The sequence below is a fragment of the Podarcis melisellensis genome (assembly GCF_964234715.1).
Source record: "Podarcis melisellensis genome assembly, chromosome: 17".
Lineage (NCBI taxonomy): Eukaryota > Metazoa > Chordata > Lepidosauria > Squamata > Lacertidae > Podarcis > Podarcis melisellensis.
In genome coordinates, this window is record NC_138534.1 from 12,096,838 (window position 1) to 12,115,943 (window position 19,106).

Here is a 19,106-nt window from a genome sequence, read left to right on the forward strand (position 1 = left end):
TCCAATTAAATCCTAAGGGTGTTGTCATAAATAATAATCTTACATCTACAACACATGGATACTTTCATACAGTTTATCTGACTGCTTAAAATATTCACCAAAGGGGGCTGGGGAACAAGTCTGTGATAAACTATGCATTATATACCTATATTCTTACAGTACAGGTGGCCAAGGGAGGGGGGGGGGAGGACAAGCGCTGATATTGAGTGTCTTTTAGGTTCCACTTTCATACTGGGCTCGTCAGATGTCCCTGTTTCTTGGAGGGTGGTTCCAAGTCTCAGGTTGATGTTTCCCCTCCCACTGTGCTTGTAGCACGTATATAAACGTTGAGCTCTCTGGAGCCTCTTGCCAGTTCTCTTCTCAGACTAGTCAGGAGCAGCAGAGAGACAAAGGGATGGAGCTCCTCTGGGTTGCCACAGCCACTGTTTGCTTTCTGTCCATTTTCCATACGGCAGAATCTTCCACTGCTTATTATGACAAGATTTTAACCCACAGTCGGATCAGGGCACGTGATCAAGGGTAAGTCTGCATTTCGTCCTCCTAAAACTCATCACTGGGGTCGCAAAGTTATTGTGCAGCCAAAAGTGGAGGGGTCCAAAAAGGGGATAACATTTGGCAAAGTAATATTTGTAAGAAATATATATTTATATATGTACACTGGAAGGTTTAAGGTTGCTAACCGAATAAATTAGCTAGCTGTTGAACAGAAAAAGAAAAAAATCAAGTTTATGTACAGTATAAAACATGTACATAAAACAGGACATTTCAGGAGGGTTAAACTGTGCCAGAGCTCATCAGAGCTCAGTTGAGGCATCTGTTTTCCAACTCTGGAATAGATTATGCCTCTACCTCACAAGCAGATTCAGAGCACATTTCCCTAAATAATCAAGAACCCACATTCATCAAGGATTGCAGAAAAAGACTTTCAGGTCAGAGGGCACAAAACTGTGAGCCCTGGCACCTCTTTTTGAGACATGAAGAACTCCATTTCAGATTTACCCAACCTGTCACCCTTTTAGGTGTAGCCCAGACTAGATAACTGTTACCAATTAATTGCAAAAGTATGATATGGGAGGGTTGTTTTTTCCCAAAAAAGCAGTTTCTTCATTCACCTTTAACCTCTGAATGTGATAAACATTATTGAAAGTTTATGAGATATTCTGCCTAATTAAAATGGTATGTTAAAAGTGCATTATGGACAAACAGCAATTGCATATATAGATGGAAATGTTAAGGATGGAAATGCATGTAATACTTTAAAAAAAAATTAAATGAAACCTAATCTAAAACAAAGCACTGCCGTTCCATAGTTATCTTTCACATGAATGTTGAAGGTGGAAGTTTCGCACAGCAGAATGCAAACCCCATTGGAATGAATGGTGCCTGTTCTTGCACAGCTATCCTTCATTTCAGTGGAGCTTCTGAAGACATTTCCTTTTTCAAATCCAAAGGATTCATTATTTATATTCAAAAGGCTGGGTTGTTTCACCCCCTTTTCCTCATTTGGTGAAGGGATTATTTATTTAGCTGCTCTTGTGCTATTCCAAACAGTGGCAACCAAAATAAATGATTGTACAATGGAAGATGAGAGTTTCCCTTGGGTCGGCAGAGGGGAAAAAATGTTTGCCTTACTCCATTATCGCCCCCTGCCCCACAACTGCAAATTAAGCTTTGCAGCTGTGCAGAAGATGACACCAAACAGGAGGGAAGTGTGATGAACTTGCCAGGGAAAGAGAACAACAGTTCTATCATATTACCTTCCTCTCTCTGAAAAAAAATCTCTTGGGACCTGATAAGATTTGGCTGTAAAAAACCCCAACAACATTAAATTTCCTGAATTGAAATCCAGAGGTGGCTGTTTGAAATATCATTTGGTGTATGGCACAGCATGTTCTAGATCACTGGTGGGTCAGGATCTCCTAGTGGCCTGATCCAAGTTGAAGAACACTACTGCCATGTTGAAAGATTCAGAAATGAGTTCCCAATTGCGTGTTTTGGTTAAAATTGGGTCCTCAGTCTGAGAAGGTGGGAGATATCTGATCTAGATGCACCCTCACCATAAAATTCCTACTGTGGATGGGAAATCCTATTGTCCATCTCTAACCTTGGCCATTCAAGTGCAGGGGGGGGGGGAATAGAAATGAAGTAGGAAAGTAGAAGGTATTTCAAAGATAGAGACTGAAATTTCTGCTCAGAGACAAGTGCAATGTGAATAAACTGGGGGGGGGGGGGACACCAAGCCAGTGGATATTTGCAAGTGAAGCTGTCAAACGTGGTTTGATTCGAACTCTGAGTCTCCTGATCATTTTTCAGTATGAAATGTTGCAAGCCTTGTCTGTGCAAGTAAACTTTTACACACGTTGGGAGGGATTTATCCCTGAAATTGACTTGGGGGGGGGCAGGTGGGAGAACCTCCAGAGAACAGCGTGCCGTGGAAATAGAGGAGAGATCGTTCCATCTGGCAAGCTGCAATGTTTGTGCTGGCCGGACGTTCACCACAGCCCAGTGTTGAATTCTGCCCAATATTTCACTTACATGAACTCTCATGAACTTTAATCAAGCTACCATATCGGAAAGAGACTCCAGCCAATTTTTGCTTTTTAAGATGAACGCATTAGGTGCCATTAGGACTTCTTCCCTGAGATTACTTCATTAAATGTGTGTGTGTGTGTGTGTGTGTGTGTGTGTGTGTGTTACAAAACAAACAGATAAACAGAGAAAGGTACATCTACTGTCTCCACTTTCAATTCACCGTCTTTTTCACTGTTCGTTTACATATAGTGAAAGACAATTTTTGTCATGGACATCTTGCAGTTGGGGGGAAAGAGACAGGGGAGAGAGGCAGGAGAGAGATGGGGGTATTGTCCATTCGTTCTATTGCCTATTATTAGTGTACGGATTTCTGTCAGCATCATGTGGGTTGGTTCATTGTTTATGTATTTATTTATTTTGATTGATAATGTGAGAGATTAGTGTGTCCTAAGCTTGGTTGGTTGTGTTCAGTGTGGTTTGTTTGTTTGTGTGTGGGTGTGGGTGTTAGGTTGCTGGGTCAGTCAGCCATATTGACTTGTATGCTGTTGCGGGGAAATAGGTCATTGCCATGTTGTCCATGTGATAAAGGGAAACCATATTGCTGCGAAGGTAGGGTTGCCATATTTCAAACAGAAAAAATGAAGTTTTTGAGCTATTTTTAAGGGAAATCGCCAAAAACAACATTGCTGTCATGGGTTGCCATACGTCTGGATTTCCCGAGACATTTCTAGCAATTTCTGTCCAGACATTGCTTTTTAGTGCTATACAGTATTCTGGATATGTCTGGGAAATGTATGGCAACCCTAGGTGAAGGTGTTCCCCTTTGCTTGTCCCCATTTGAATTGGTTGGTTAACCTTTCTAGCAGTCACTTACTCGCAGCAACTAGAAATATTGTAAATAGACACTGGAAGGATCTGTCTGAGGTAAACATAGACCACCAGTACCAAAATGTGTGGGGAACCATTAGGACTTCTTAACATTTCCTTCTTTCTCTCTCCCAGCCCCAATGTCTGTGCTCTCCAACAAGTTGTGGGCACCAACAAGAAATACTTCAGCACGTGCCGGAATTGGTACCAGGGAGCCATCTGTGGCAAGAAAGCGTAAGTCCCTTGCCTTTCATGACTATTAAACCTGGGTGACCAAACCTGTGACATAAGCTTCTCAGGCAACGAGGACATGTGGCAACACTGGGAGCAAGAGCAAGAAACCATGTGCTCCTTGCTCTGGCCTAGAATCCAGACTCTGGTACAGTTCCCTGGCTCGGTAACCTGGAGGAAAAATTACCATATATTTGCTCTAAAAGACTCACTTTTTCCCTCCTAAAAAGTAAGGGAAAATGTGTGTGCGTCTTACAGAGCGAAGGCAGGCTGCGCAGCTATCCCAGAAGCCAGAACAGCAAGAGGGATTGCTGCTTTCACTGCGCAGCGATCCCTCTTGCTGTTCTGGCTTCTGAGATTCAGAATATTTTTTTTCTTCTTGTTTTGCTTCTCCAAAACTTAGGTACGTCTTGTGATCTGGTGTGTCTTATAGAGCGAAAAATATGGTATATGAAGGCAGGGAGGGTTCACACATGCAATGCAGTGTGTGCCAGACTTAATAAAGCACAGAATTACTGAAGATAAGTACACAAATATATTTCGTTTGCCATTTTTATAGAGGTCACAGAAGCAATCGCTGAATGGACCTCCTAATGATTATTTCTAGCATATTTCTTGCTGCTATTTCATCAGTAATAGCATTCGCCCTTCAACCCAGGGGGGAAGACAGTGGAAGTGTGGCTATGATGCAATGGAGCACTGTCTGTACTTGAGGAAAGGCAACTAGTGATAGGTTTTTTATTTGGCTGCCAAATTTGCCGTGTGTGTGAGGGAGGGAAATATCGAACCAGAAAACCATAGGCGTCTCTGTGATGTGAACTTTGAAGTGGTGACGCAAGGGGAAAGTGCGCAAGAGAGTCCTAAAGTGTGCGATCCAAACCCCTCTCCTGTACACAGGGTGGGGTTTACAGTGAACACAATATCCCACTTTCTCTTCTCCAGGGCCTCTCTACTTGTATGGGAGTACAGGATGAGACTAGAAGGAATTCCTAGCTTGCTTAGTCAGGACCAAACAGGGTTAAGCTTTAAGCCCTCTCAAACGCCCTTCTTCTTTCGAAAGGAGGAGATTGATGAATGCCACTTGGCTTCAGAGCCTTTCCCGTGTTCAAACAGGCTGAAATGTATTTGGTTTAGGGCTCATGTTTGTGTGCTTACTAGGTGCTGCAAACTGAATCAAACATAAAAACATATTTTCCCTCCCCGCAAGGACGTTGGCAAAGACTGATGTTCCATCTATCTCCTGGAACTCTTTCTTTCCCGCGCTTCTCAGATATGTGAGGCATCAGTTTTCTAGATGCACTGAACCATGAGGGAACATATGGCTTTGCATATTCAAAGGCAATTGCTGGCTAGACAAGAATCCCTTGAGCTTCCCAGAGGAAGTGTGTTATGTGTTTAAAGGAACATGATAATCGAAAATACACTCATATAACGTTTTAGTGGCAGCCATTACAGTTTGGCAAAATTTATGGCGCATCTGTATCAAATTTGTGTTAACCTAATTCTCTCCCCCCCCCCTTATTTTACTGGATCTGTTGTAGAACACTGCAGGGGGTGAGGGGGTGGCTTACATTTCTGCCTCTCTCTTTTATTTTTTTATGAAAGGAAAATCAAAGCTGTAGGAGTTTGGCCACTCTCCTGTAGCTCCCAAGGGAAATTTTGTTAAGACATTGAATTGGAAAATGCATACCAATTGTCTCATCTATCATGAAAACTGCCATTTTATTCTATAAGTATTTGGTACATAAGGGACGGGGGTGGTGCTGTGGGTTAAACCACAGAGCCCAGGACTTGCTGATCAGAAGGTCGGTGGTTTGAATCCCCGCGACGGGGTGAGCTCCTGTTGCTCATTCCCAACTCCTGCCAACCTAGCAGTTCAAAAGCAAGTGCAAGTAGATAAATAGGTACCACTCTGGCGGGAAGGTAAACAGTGTTTCCGTGCGCTGCACCAGTTTGCCAGAAGCGGCTTAGTCATGCTGGCCACATGACCCGGAAGCTGTACGCCGGCTCCCTCGGCCAATAAAGCGAGATGAGCGCCGCAACCCCAGAGTTGGCCACGACTGGACCTAATGGTCAGGGGTCCCTTTACCTTTACCTATTTGGTACGTAAATTTAGTAAGGAAGTTTAAAATGTCTTTCTGTTGCATCCATGATCCCTTTGAAAAGACCTAGAGCCCAAAGTGGCCTGTCTTATTAGGTGAATTAGATACCTGCATTTTGCTTCCGCTGTGGCTAAGGCGCTGCCAAGTTGACCAGGGTCAACATACCTGGTCCAAAAGGGCCTTTGCAATGCATTCTGAAGTGCCCTGTCAGCCTAGGAATTGGTATTCTTGGCTGACTTGTTCTTTTCCTGTATTGTGCAAGTGCCATTGTTTCCAGGGATTGTTTCAGTTGTGTAGCTCCCTCTTTGAGTGCAAAGTCACCCGAGAGGTTAAGCTATGGCTGGGCCACCAATAGTAAACTAGTTTTACTGTGTCTCCTAATAAGTGATAAACTAGTATTTCATGCTCAATCAAATATATGTAGTCTATTGCACAGACTTATATTCATACAGAAAGGGTACAACTGTAGCCTGAACATTTTCCTCTTGAAGTTGTTGAATACGGCCATTGCAACCAGAATTGCCTTAACCCTATACCCCACCTTTTCCTCTTGACAAGGACTCAAGGCAGTTAACAAATAAAAAAAGAACACTTTAAAACATAGGGAGGGGATCATAAAAAAGTAAATTTAATATACTTAAAACTACTATGCAGATAATTACAGTAAAAATTACAATAAAAACAGCATGGCACTAGCCCTTTCATTAAGGGAAGTTTAGGGATTCAGCAACAAAAACACCAGGTCAAACACAGCGGGCAAATCTCCAGTTTTAAAAAATATTTTTTATAAGTAACTTTGTGTCTTTTCTGGTAAAAAGTAGAAATCAAAATGATGAAGCCAGTTTAACAAGTCAACAGCAGGGGAAATAAAATGTTGATATATTGATATATTGTGTTGATATATTGTAGAACTGTCTTGTATGAATGCTGCCCTGGTTATATGAAGATGGAAGGCGAACGAGGATGCCCTGCAGGTAATGTTGGAGAACATAAGAAGCTTATATTTTGCTTACTTTTTCTCCCAAAAGAAGGGGGCAGGTGGGGATACGAGGTAGCTTGTGAGAGATCATCGCTATTTTATGAAGCATTGCTTTAAGGAAGAGCCACACATTAAAACTAGGCCTTGTTTTTTAAGGCCACGAGATGGATCTGTTTGTGCATAATACGTAAATGAGGAACTGAAGGGATATTGTGCAAAATGATCACTCACCTGCTCCCAGGGTGGGCGGCAGTTGCGACCTGTTGCCATCACCCCCCAGCTCCTTGGGACAAAACACTCTCTCATGGTGTGATTGATGACTTAACCAGCAATTAAAGTTCACTTGGGACAATCTGTCAGGATGCTGTTAGCAGCTCCCGGCTGGTTGCCCAGAAAAGTACAAAGACAAGGAAAAGTTTCTTACTGTCCTTTTTTATTTCAATCTTTACAGAGAGAGGCTATAGAACCCAGCCTCTCGCATAATGGCATTGTCCCAAGTGAATCTCCATCCCCTGTCTCTCCCACTTCCTCATTCGTCACTTCTACGGGTGCTGCTACATGCCCTCTGTCTTTGAGTTCTTTGCTCTCCTACTTTTAAGGCTTGCTGGGTTCTGGGAGATGGAGGGTCTGGAATTTCTAATGACAATGTTTCAGCCGGGTATTCCTCTGGCCAGGGGCAGAGGAAGGAGGGCGGTGGGGACGGGCCGCCCTGGGTGTCACCACTGAGGGGGGTGACAAAAGGCCGGGCAGGACTCTCCTGGGAGAGACGCGGTGGCTTGGGCGCGCACAGGCTCCTTGCTGCCCAAATGGTCTGCCTGCTGCTTCCCTCCCCCCCCCACTGTAGGGTGGCTCAGTGGAAGGAGGCAGGCAGACTCCGAAGGCCCCTATGGGTGGCTTGGACTGCCGGCGCACCGCCCCAGGCGCCCGAGCGGCTTCCTCCGCCGCTGCTCTGGTTCTCCCATGATTTCCTAGCTTTCCCCCTCATCTGCTTCTGAGCTGCAACCTCTCTCAATCCTCTGTTGTAAATCTATGCTGTCTTCCTCTTCCTCCTCCCTGGAAGAGTCAGGATGGGGAGGCAGTCTCCACCATTCCTCCTCTGCCCAGTCCTTGACATAAGCAAAACAACAACAACAAACCTATGGTTATGTGAAGCATACTCAATAAACACACAAGATGTAACCGGCTGTACTTTTGAATCAATAAGGTATAATATTCATTGTGTCAAATTGTAGATTTCAACTGAAGTCTCATAAAGTTCAATGAAAAAAGCAGAAGACCCAGTGGATCAGTTTGTTCTCTAGTCAGTTCATACATAAGGTCCCTACATGTATAAGTAGATTGTTGGACTCTATGAACAGACAGGTGGAGTAGATACTTATACATGTATGGACCTTATGCATGAACTGACTAGAGAATGAACTGATCCACTGGGTCTTCTGCTTTTTTCGTTGAACTTTATGAGACTTCTGTTGAAATCTACAATTTGACACAATGAACCTTATTGATTCAAAAGTACAGCCGGTTACGTCTTGTGTGTTTATACAGTCCCTGACATAAGCTGGCTGCTCCTCAAATATGGCAACTACATTTTTCATACCCTTGAGTGGACCATTTGTGTGTGGACCACCTAACTACGCTATTTTCAGTAGTGTCCTTGGGGAAAGTGCTCAAGTTCCTAAGCAACCTGAAATGGTGGGTTTCCTTCCTTTGAACATCCGCTTTGTTACGTGGTTTGTGTACTGCTGCATCCTAAGTCAAATCATGAGCTACCTTGGGGGTCCTGAAGCAAGCAGTATTTAATTCAGCAAATCCCATGAATGATTTCCGCCAGATGAAGTGGCACTAACTGAGATGAGGGAAGGAGGGCAAACCCGTTGTAAGCAGAATGTACAGTGTGCTTGTTTCTTGTCTTTTTCAGTTGCCCCCATCGATCATGTCTATGGTACTTTGGGCATTGTGGGAGCGACCTCCACTCAACGTTACTCTGACATGTCAAAACTGAGAGAAGAGATTGAAGGACCTGGCTCGTATACAATGTTTGCACCAAGCAATGAAGCCTGGGATGCTTTGGATCGTGTACGTATTTCAGAATGGATTTTTTAAAAATGCTTCAAGTGCTTTTGGATTTATGGATATATAAATCCAAGTTATGCAAGGGACGCAGGTGGCACTGTGGTCTAAACCACTGAGCCTTGGGTTTGCTAATCGGAAGGTTGGTGGTTCAAACCCCCGTGACTGGGTGAGCTCCCATTGCTCAGTCCCAGCTCCTGCCAACCTAGCAGTTCGAAAGCACGTCAAAGTGTAAGTACATAAATAGGTACCGCTCTGGCGGGAAGGTAAACAGTGTTTCCGTGCGCTGCTCTGGTTTCACCAGAAGTGGCTTAGTCATGCTGGCCACATGACCCGGAAAAACTGTCTGCATCGGCTCCCTCGGCCAGTAAAGCGAGATGAGTGCCACAAACCCAGAGTTGTTCACGACTGGACTTAACTGTCAGGGGTCCTTTACCTTTTAAATCCAAGTTATACAAATTAACTATTGGTGGGGGAAATAGTAACACTCAGCTGCTGAACATAAATTTAAGAAAAACTACCCAGTTTAAGTGTACCAGAGTTTTGTGTTGCAGGTGTGTGGGGCAGAATGTTGGGTTTTTATAGTATATTCCCTCCAGGAGATGTTACCTGTGCTGAAAACTTGGATCATGGCTGCTCATATGAACCCTTCACATCTCCAACTCAATATGTACAGAGAAATCAATATGTATGATTTCTGTAATCCTTGCTACAAGGAAAAACCAGGGAGGATTACTATAATATTTCAGGCATATGACTGTGTTGGGGCCCTGTATGCATTTATTTCCCCCTGCCAATGCATACAGAAGGCCCATTTCAAGTTCAGAATGAAGGGCATATCAGACAAGCCTGAAAGAACTGAATGCCTTTAGCCTAAAGGAGGGGCCACATCAACCTACAGTACGATCAACCCTCAGGGGACTATGTGTGAATGTGGGCATGGCCAATTTTTTAAAAAATCAAAGGACATCTTTGTGTGGGTCTTGCAAGGCTGTGGGTCAAAACACCTTTCGGTATCACCAAATCACAGGAGGGGACATATAGGTTGGAGTGGTCAGTAAAAAAACATTTCTTACTATGCGTGTGTGTGTGTGACAAATCTTGGGGTCACAAAAAACATTTTTGCATTGTTCAGGAGTCCCATAGAAGCAATCAAAACGTTTATTTTAAAAAATCTATTTTTATAAAATGACAAATTTGGTTGGAGGACCTCTTAAAACGTACTGGGGACGCGGCAGCTAAAAAAGCCAATGCAATTCTGGGCTGCATCAATAGGAGTATAGCATCTAGATCAAGGGAAGTAATAGTGCCATTGTATTCTGCTCTGGTGAGACCTCACCTGGAGTACTGTGTCCAGTTCTGGGCACCACAGTTCAAGAAGGACACTGACAAACTGGAACGTGTCCAGAAGAGGGCAACCAAAATGGTCAAAGGCCTGGAAACGATGCCTTATGAGGAACGGCTAAGGGAGCTGGGCATGTTTAGCCTGGAGAAGAGGAGGTTAAGGGGTGATATGATAGCCATGTTCAAATATATAAAAGGATGTCACATAGAGGAGGGAGAAAGGTTGTTTTCTGCTGCTCCAGAGAAGCGGACACGGAGCAATGGATCCAAACTACAAGAAAGAAGATTCCACCTAAACATTAGGAAGAACTTCCTGACAGTAAGAGCTGTTTGACAGTGGAATTTGCTGCCAAGGAGTGTGGTGGAGTCTCCTTCTTTGGAGGTCTTTAAGCAGAGGCTTGACAACCATATGTCAGGAGTGCTCTGATGGTGTTTCCTGCTTGGCAGGGGGTTGGACTTGATGGCCCTTGTGGTCTCTTCCAACTCTATGATTCTATGATTCTATGATTCTAATTTCGCAGCCTGCAGGTTTTCTAGCCCTGATTTAAAGGGTAGAAGATATGCCAGGTTTACAAATGTAAAGGGAGAACCTGTGGCGAAATCCTGCAAATCCTCAGAGGCAGTTTATTTTAATATAGTAATTAAAAATGTACAGACATTTTCGCAACAAACAACCCTTTTATATGGGCCACACAACAATTGGTGTTAAAAAGCTCTAGGTCATCTCGCACTACTGCTCTGGGTGCTGCTGGGCAATGAGAAAAGGAAACACTGAAAGGTGCTGCCCCTTGGCATTATTCAACCTGTGCAAGGACTTCCGCTTATGCAACAGGGACTTCCACTCCCCCCATCTCCTCAGATTGGCTCACCGGGGGGCAGGTGTCAGGAACAGAGTGTGCAGGGAGGAAATGGGGAATTGTTCTGTCTGGAAGCCAAACTGCTTGCTCTGATAGACCAATTGCCTTAGCATGATGTTGAATACCTCCCATGTGGTCTTGGGCATCTCAATAATCTTTATTGTCATTGTCCCATACAGAACAACGAAATTGAGAAAATCTACATCAACCAACAAGCCTGCTTGCTATCCCAGCTATCCCAGCCTGGTTAACCGCCTAAAAACTCTGATACCCCATAATTAAATACAATATACTCCCACAGAGACTACAGTACCTTACATTGTGTTTAAAATAAAAATTGCATTTGGATAAAAACTGTTTCTCAGGCAGCCAGTCCTAGTCTTTATAACCCTATACCTTCTTCCAGAAGGCAGAAGCTGAAAGAGATCATTTCCGGGGTGCATACTATCCTGCACTATCTCTGCAGCTTTCTTATGACACATGGAAGCATAGATTTATCCAAGAGTGCACCCAATTATTCTCTCTCTTTACAACCCTGGACAGCATTGCTTTTTCCCTGACCATGCAGCTCCCAAACCACACACACAGACCATAAGTTAATATACTCTCACATTGCCCAGTGGCAGAGGAAGCAGCAACAACACAACTTTGGCTCACAGGCCACCAAAGTAATACAGTCATACCTCGAATGTCAAATGGAATCCATTCCAGAAGTCCGTTCGACTTCCAAAACATTCGAGAACCAAGCAATGGCTTCTGATTGGCTGCAGGAAGCTCCTGCAGCCAATCAGAAGCCGCGGAAGCTGTGACTGACGTTCGGGTTCCAAAGAACATTCACAAACCAGAACACTCACTTCCAGGTTTGCGGCAATCGGGAGCCAAAACATTCAACTCACAAGGTATTTGACTTCTGAGTTATGACTGTAAACGTAAGAACCTGAGCACAGGCTAAGATCAGGAGGTCAAAGATGAAGGACCAGGATAGGGCTTGATAGAACGTAAGAACGTTGGCTGGGTTGGCAAATGGCAAGCAGTGCTGAAAATGGCCTTTTGATCCTAGAAAGGCTCTGCAAATTTAGTCGGGTTTGAGGAGCAGAATATGCTGGCTGCACAAATAGTGTGGAAGAATGTTTGTGGAATAGTGGGTAACATGTAAGGAAAAGCAAAGGGGGATGTGAAAGAAGGCAAGATGTCCAAGACTGCATGAATAAATGAATGTTGTAATTCATGGAGCCGCTGTACTTTCAAATGAAAGAAACTTAGAAGCTTAGCAGCTGGATGCTAAATGAAATACTGTAGCTTGCCAAAGGGAATATCAGCATGAAAAAAACATTAGCATGGATTATTTCACTTGTAGCAGAGTAATCTGGTGTATATCAAGCTGACTGGGATGATGGCCATGGAAAGTCTAACTGAATCTCTTCCCCTAGGAAATCCATGAAGGCCTGATTGAAAATGTAAACATTGAACTGTACAATGCCCTCCATAACCACATGGTGAACAAGCGCATGTTGACAAAGGACCTCAGGAATGGCATGGATCTGGTGTCTATGTACGACAACCAAAAACTGCATATAAATCACTACCCCAATGGTGTAAGTCTGTTTAGTTATTCTTTTTCTTATATAGTACCATGAACTTTAGCCCCTGGACTAGAGGACATTGTAATGTTGAATGTGATATTTATGTTATAAATGTGGCTCTAAACTTGGAAAGAGCTGTAAACTTCAATTTCTAGATAGAATTTCATTTTTATAGATGTTTGGTGGGATCCAGAGATGCAGCACGATTCTATGTATGTTAGATGTTGTTTAGTCGTGTCCGACTCTTTGTGACTCCATGGACCAGAGCACGCCAGGCACTCCTGTCTTCCACTGCCTCCCACAGTTTGGTCAAAGTTGTCTTTGTCCATGGAGTTCTCTTGGCAGGGATACTAGAGTGGCTTGCCGGTTCCTGCTCCAGGTGGATCATGTTTGGTCAAACATGTTTGGTCTATGACCTGTCCATCTTGGGTGGCCCTGCACAGCATAGCTCATAGCTTCTCTGAGTTATTCAAGCCCCTTCGCCATGGCAAGGCAGTGATCTATGAAGGCAGTGATCCATGCATGTTTACTCAGAAGTAAGTCCCAGTGGGGCATACTCCCAGGGAAGTGGTAAAGGATTGCAGCTTCAGTTAGTTGACCTAAGGTCCTGCTGCAGTCAAGTCAGACATGGCTATTTATTTATTCTTATTAGTTATATGTCATTTTTTAATCAATGATTTCAAGGCACTTTACAAAAACCAAAGATGTACCAAACTAGCAGCAGGTTAAAAACAATGTCTACGTTTAACACTAACACAGTGTTAAATTTCGCTCTATATGTTCACCTTAAAGAATTTAAAAACATTATTGCTACCAAATATAGGACATGAAATGTATCTGGTACAAGTTTCATTGCAACGTGTGTTCTAGCTAGATTCCTTCCAGAATGTTTTATAGGAGACATCTCATCACACATCCCATAAAGGCGCTAGAAGAATAAAGAAATGTGTGACGCTTTCTCGATAATCTTCTGGTTGCCAGCGAGTTCTGTGCTTAATATTCTCTGGCATCATTCTTCAAATGCAGGTTGTTACGGTTAACTGCGCTAGAATCATCCATGGTAACCAAATTGCTACAAATGGTGTTGTGCATGTCATCGACCGTGTGCTGACCCCTGTTGGAAATACCATTCAAGACTTCCTTGACGTGGAAGATGATCTTTCATCTCTCAGAGTAAGCTTCCCTTCATAATTATGAACGTCCTTTAGCCTTGATAGTTACTGCATCCTGATTTAAGCACACATCTAACACAGTTAGCTTTTGTGTTGGACACCTGTCTGCTATTTTTCCATGTTAAAAACTTCTTTATAAAGAAACCCTTCTTCCCCAATCTCTTCCGGCTTCTCCCACTATTTTCTGCTCTCCGTGTTCTGCCCTCCCAGCTCCCATTCCATGGCCACTGCTGTTGTGCAAATCCTGGATTGGCAGGGGCCACTACAAATACTCCAATGGGAGCTGTGCTACTGCAGCCTTAATTTTATTTATATATACACACACACTGGGACATGGGTGGCGCTGTGGGTTAAACCACAGAGCCTAGGACTTGCCGATCAGAAGGTCGGCGGTTCGAATCCCCGCAACGGGGTGAGCTCCTGTTGCTCGGCCCCTGCTCCTGCCAACCTAGCAGTTCGAAAGCACATCAAAGTGCAAGTAGATAAATAGGTACTGCTCCGGCGGGAAAGTAAACGGTGTTTCCGTGTGCTGCTCTGGTTCACCAGAAGCAGCTTAGTCATGCTGCCACATGACCCGGAAGCTATACGCCGGCTCCCTCGGCCAATAAAGCGAGATGAGCGCCGCAACCCCAGAGTCGGCCACGACTGGACCTAATGGTCAGGGGTCCCTTTACCTTTTATACACACACACACCAAAAAAATACATGTAAATATAATATATGCATCTGGCTTTCTAGCTAATTGCTGAGTTGCCAAATGAGCACATGGGGTAGGGGAAGCTTCCTTGCAATGCAGGCATTTTCCTACTTTTGTGAGTATACATCTAGGAAAACAACTCTATAATGCTTACATATTATATTATGAGTTGCCCAATCGGGTGACTATGAAAAAATACCGGTCTTAAGTGACCATGGGAAGAGTATTACTGTACTCGGCTCATTTAAAATATTGCTTTTCTGTACCTAAAATATCAAGGTGTTTAATAACGGCATCTCTTTCTTTCCAAGACGGCTGCCATGGCATCAGATGTGATGGAAACTCTTGGGAAGCCTGGGCAATACACGCTCTTTGCTCCTACCAACGAAGCTTTTGAGAAACTTCCACGTGGAGTCTTAAACAGGATTATGAACGACAAGGTGGCAGCTAAAGGTATTTCTGTAAAGTTGATGTTGTGGAAAAAGAAAAAGAGACAATCCATTTCACAGCTTTGGAAAGCAATAGTTAAGAGCATGATATGTCTCCCACCATGTTAGACCATTTGCTGTAAATAAGTGTGACAAAATTGTCCATGTGCAATTATTTTGAATCCAGCTCTGTTCCAGGAGGCATGACAACTGCCTCTAATAAATGAGATAAGTTAGGGTTGCCACATGTTGCGATTTTGCCCAAAAAGCTCAACAACGTTTCTGTCTGGATTGTCACTGTTTGAAATATGGCAACCCTAGAAAAGGAATAAATAGCTGTTGAATCTGCCGTGTTTGTAGGGGAGCCTGGAGTATTGCCCTCCCATTTGCAGCAGCACAACCCAACACATTCTTCAGATTCTTCCTCTTCAAAACTCAGGGCTCATTCCCACTTTTGCTTGACCAGTATTTTGGTCGTATTGTGTACCGATGAATTCCCCAGGGGCTGAGAGCTTTTCTCGCTGTTCCACAGCTGTGCCTTGCAAAAACCCAATTTTACCTGCTGAAATGAACCTTATCAGATGTGCAAAAAAATCCAGAGGGAGATTTTGCTCAGCCAATCTTCAATTCAGCGGGCGAGATCGGATTTTCACAAGGCACAGCTGCGGAAAAAATGAGAAAAGCTCTCAGCTCTCAGAACTGGGGGGGGGGAGGTTGTTGGTATACAATACAATCAAAGTAGGGGTCAAGTGAAAGTATGGATGAACCCATTGAGGAGGAGGACCCCCCCATAGGGTGGGAATTTCTGCTACTTATTCTCCTTTCATTACCTTTCTGCAAGTTGTTCCCAAACTATCAGTGTCATCAGTGTCTTGCATCTGCAGCTCATCACATAAATGTACAGTGGTACCTCGGGTTACATACGCTTCAGGTTACATACACTTCAGGTCACACACTCAGCTAACCCAGAAATAGTACCTTGGGGTAAGAACTTTGCTTCAGGATGAGAAGAGAAATCGTGCTCCGGCAGCAGCAGGAGGCCCATTAGCTAAAGTGGTGCTTCAGGTTAAGAACAGTTTCAGGTTAAGAACGGACCTCCGGAACGAATTAAGTACTTAACCCGAGGTACCACTGTATTCCCATTAGCCCGTCACTGCATAATGTGTAAGCCTGTAAGGAGTTTGAAATAAGTTACCAGGTAAATGATGATTCCCTGGAAAAGACCCTGATGTTGGGAAAGATGGAGGGCACAAGGAGAAGGGGAGGACAGAGGGCAAGATGGTTGGACAGTGTTCTCGAAGCTACCAACATGAGTCTGACCAAACTGCGGGAGGCAGTGGAAGACAGGAGTGCCTGGCGTGCTCTGGTCCATGGGGTCACGAAGAGTCGGACACGACTAAACGACTAAACAACAAACAACAGCAAATGATGATTGGAAGGGTGGCTTCTCCTTCTCTTCCCACATCTTTTCTAACATTATGGGTATCTGAAAAACTGTACCTAGAGCACATGTGGTCCGCTTCAGCTTACTTAGAAAGACAACCTTTCATACATGCCCTTTTAAGGAAAATAATAGCAGCAATGAGACATTAATGTTCACAACAGCTTCAGCTCTTGAATATGCCTTATGTATCATTATGCTTTGAGCAGATGAAACTGAGAAAGCTGTAACAGCACCTTTCAGTGTAATTGGTGCGACCGCTGAGGATACAAAACCTAACCAACTAAGCTCTAGTAAATGAAACTTCCTGCATTTGAAATGTGCTCAGAACTACTCAAATGGTATACTTTTGTATCCCATAAACATTCTATAAAAGAAATGGGAAGTCCCATTAGAATCTTTACAGCTAATGGTTACTGCAAGTTACAGCTTGCATCTGTTCTTCTCATTAAGAAAGGGCAGTTGATACATAGACAGTGTAGGAGTAAGAATTTTCCCTGCTTCATATGTCAAAGGAAAAAGAAAGGGAGGATCTCGAGGGAGTCGTGCTCAGCTTTAGCAACAGGATATCTGGAAGTGCTCACTAGAAACCATCTCTCAAATGCTATCTTCCTCCTATAAGCCTACGACAATCTCATTTGATTGAAAATAACATTTCTGCTCCAATTGTTTTAATCATGTCATAACCTTCCCCTTCCCCTGGCGTCTAACTATGTATGTGTAATTTCTTTGTTTATTGGGTGCAGTTGCATATTGCCCCATAACACAAAGTTCTCTGGGCAGCTTATAATAATACCTTGGTTCTCAAACTTAATCTGTTCCAGAAGTCCATTCCAAAACCAAAGCGTTCCAAAACCAAGGCACACTTTCCCATAGAAAGTCATGCAAAGTAAGGCGCACCTGGTTTTTGGAGGAGGAAAACAAGAAAGAAAAAAAATTCTGAATCTCAGAAGCTAGAACAGCAAGAGGGATCACTGTGCAGCGAAAGCAGCAATCCCTCTTCCTGTTCTGGCTTCTGTGATAGCTGCGCAGCCCGCATTCACTCCATAAGACGCACACACATTTCCCCTTACTTTTTAGGAGGGAAAAAGTGAGTCTTATAGAGCAAAAAATACGGTACCTTCCTGACTTCACCAGGAGCAGGATTTCTTAAGCTTGAAGAAGGTACATTTGGAAGGAAGTGGTCTTTCAAGAAACCTGGTATTTCAAGTAAGACCTCAGTTTAGAACTCTCTGAGGAGAAAGCAACCTCTCCCAGGAGAATTCTCTAGCAGAGCCGTTTCCAAATCAAATTGAGGGGTATTTGACCATGACCAAAGCATTGTCCCTGATAAAAAAAGGGAAATTTCTGGTAAGGAAGGGAAACTACAAAGTCAGATGTTTAAGTTAGAGAAGTTCCTTGGCAGTTTACCTAGGCGTCAGGTCTAGTTGTTGGTCTGGCTGTCGATTTTATAACTCACTCCAGTTGGTTTTTTACCTCAGAGGGACCATGCGCCTGTGAAAGATTGGCAGGAAAGGGCTGGAAATGCCTTTAGACTTACTGCTTCTCTCGTAACACCTTTGCCGCATGCCAGCTGAGAACCGTCTTACCGGGAGGGAATTCCCAACCAGCCTGTTAGATCAATTACCCCACTTGGCACCGCAGAAAATGCTGCATAAAAGGGGGGGAAGAGTGAAGCTTTCTTTTCCATGTTATCACAGTGCACCAGAAGCAGACTGATATTTTAAAGAAAAAAGAGTGTGTAGCTTCGCACTAAAATAGGTAGATGTGGTTGGGGGACAAAATTGATTCTATGGTTACCGACTGACTGGCCACTAGCCTATTTTGTCCATTGAAAAGGAATAAGTCGGGGAGCACAAAGAGAAATGTGACCACTTTTTGGTGTGTGTGTTTTTTTTAGGGCTGCCTCTATTGTGAGGCAGAGCTAGGTGTCAATTAGTGTGCTTATTACATTTTTACAATTGCAGGGGGAATTTGAACTTCCTTCCTCAAGTACTAAAATATCTTAGATCATCGCTGTCTTTTAAGTGCACTGTAAATAAAAGTTCAGGTCAAATATTGGTCTCCAATTCACATTTTAAATATAGGGATCATATTATTTGATTAAGGGCTCATGAGTTTTGCAGTCATGATAGATGTAATAACCTATTATTATAATCCAGAGCTATTATTATGTTATGATAGTGGCAACGGTTAGAATAGTTTCAACAGCCTTGCTGAGAGACAACCAAGTTTAAAATTCTCTACTATAGGTCTCCCTGCCCAAAGAACCTCATTAAACTGGCTCCCTCACAGTGTTCCAGAAACTGGACGAAGACTTTTTATGCCACACAGGGGCTAGTGGGGTTGCTGCATATTGCTTTCTCCTGTGGCTTCTGCTTTTGAATTCAGATGCTCGGTTCATCATAGTATGTTTGGGTTGTGACAGCTCATTAGGAGAACTGCATTGCTACTTGGGAAACCTGTGGTATGAACGTGTAGGGCATGGGTAGGCAAACTAAGAACCGGGGGCTGGATCCGACCCTATGGCTTTCTCAATCCAGCCCACGGACGGTTCGGGAATCAGTGTGTTTTTACATGAGTAGAATGTGTCCTTTTATTTAAAATGTATCTCTGGGTTATTTGTGGGTCCTGCCTGGTGTTTTTACATGAGTAGAATGTGTGCTTTTATTTAAAATGTATCTCTGGGTTATTTGTGGGGCCTGCCTGGTGTTTTTACATGCATAGAATGTGTCCTTTTATTTAAAATGCATCTCTGGGTTATTTGTGGGGCATAGGAATTTGTTCATTTCCCGCCCCAAAAA

The 19,106-nt window shown here is 43.5% G+C and overlaps 1 protein-coding gene across 17 annotated transcripts in view; it reads left to right on the plus strand.

Moving 5' to 3' along the window:
- Positions 1 to 339: 339 nt before the first annotated feature.
- The window catches only part of POSTN (periostin), a 50,928-nt gene continuing 32,161 nt past the window's right edge, over positions 340 to 19,106 (plus strand). For 14 of the 17 annotated variants that reach the window (XM_081893961.1, XM_081893972.1, XM_081893971.1 and 11 more), the window contains exons 1-7: positions 340 to 519; positions 3,535 to 3,633; positions 6,642 to 6,706; positions 8,630 to 8,787; positions 12,413 to 12,577; positions 13,592 to 13,738; positions 14,745 to 14,886. In XM_081893961.1, coding sequence (XP_081750087.1) covers positions 395 to 519; positions 3,535 to 3,633; positions 6,642 to 6,706; positions 8,630 to 8,787; positions 12,413 to 12,577; positions 13,592 to 13,738; positions 14,745 to 14,886 — 901 coding nt within the window. In that variant the 5' untranslated portion in view covers positions 340 to 394. The remainder of the gene's footprint in view (positions 520 to 3,534; positions 3,634 to 6,641; positions 6,707 to 8,629; positions 8,788 to 12,412; positions 12,578 to 13,591; positions 13,739 to 14,744; positions 14,887 to 19,106) is intronic. The other 3 variants (XM_081893963.1, XM_081893968.1, XM_081893969.1) reach the window with 1 other exon arrangement.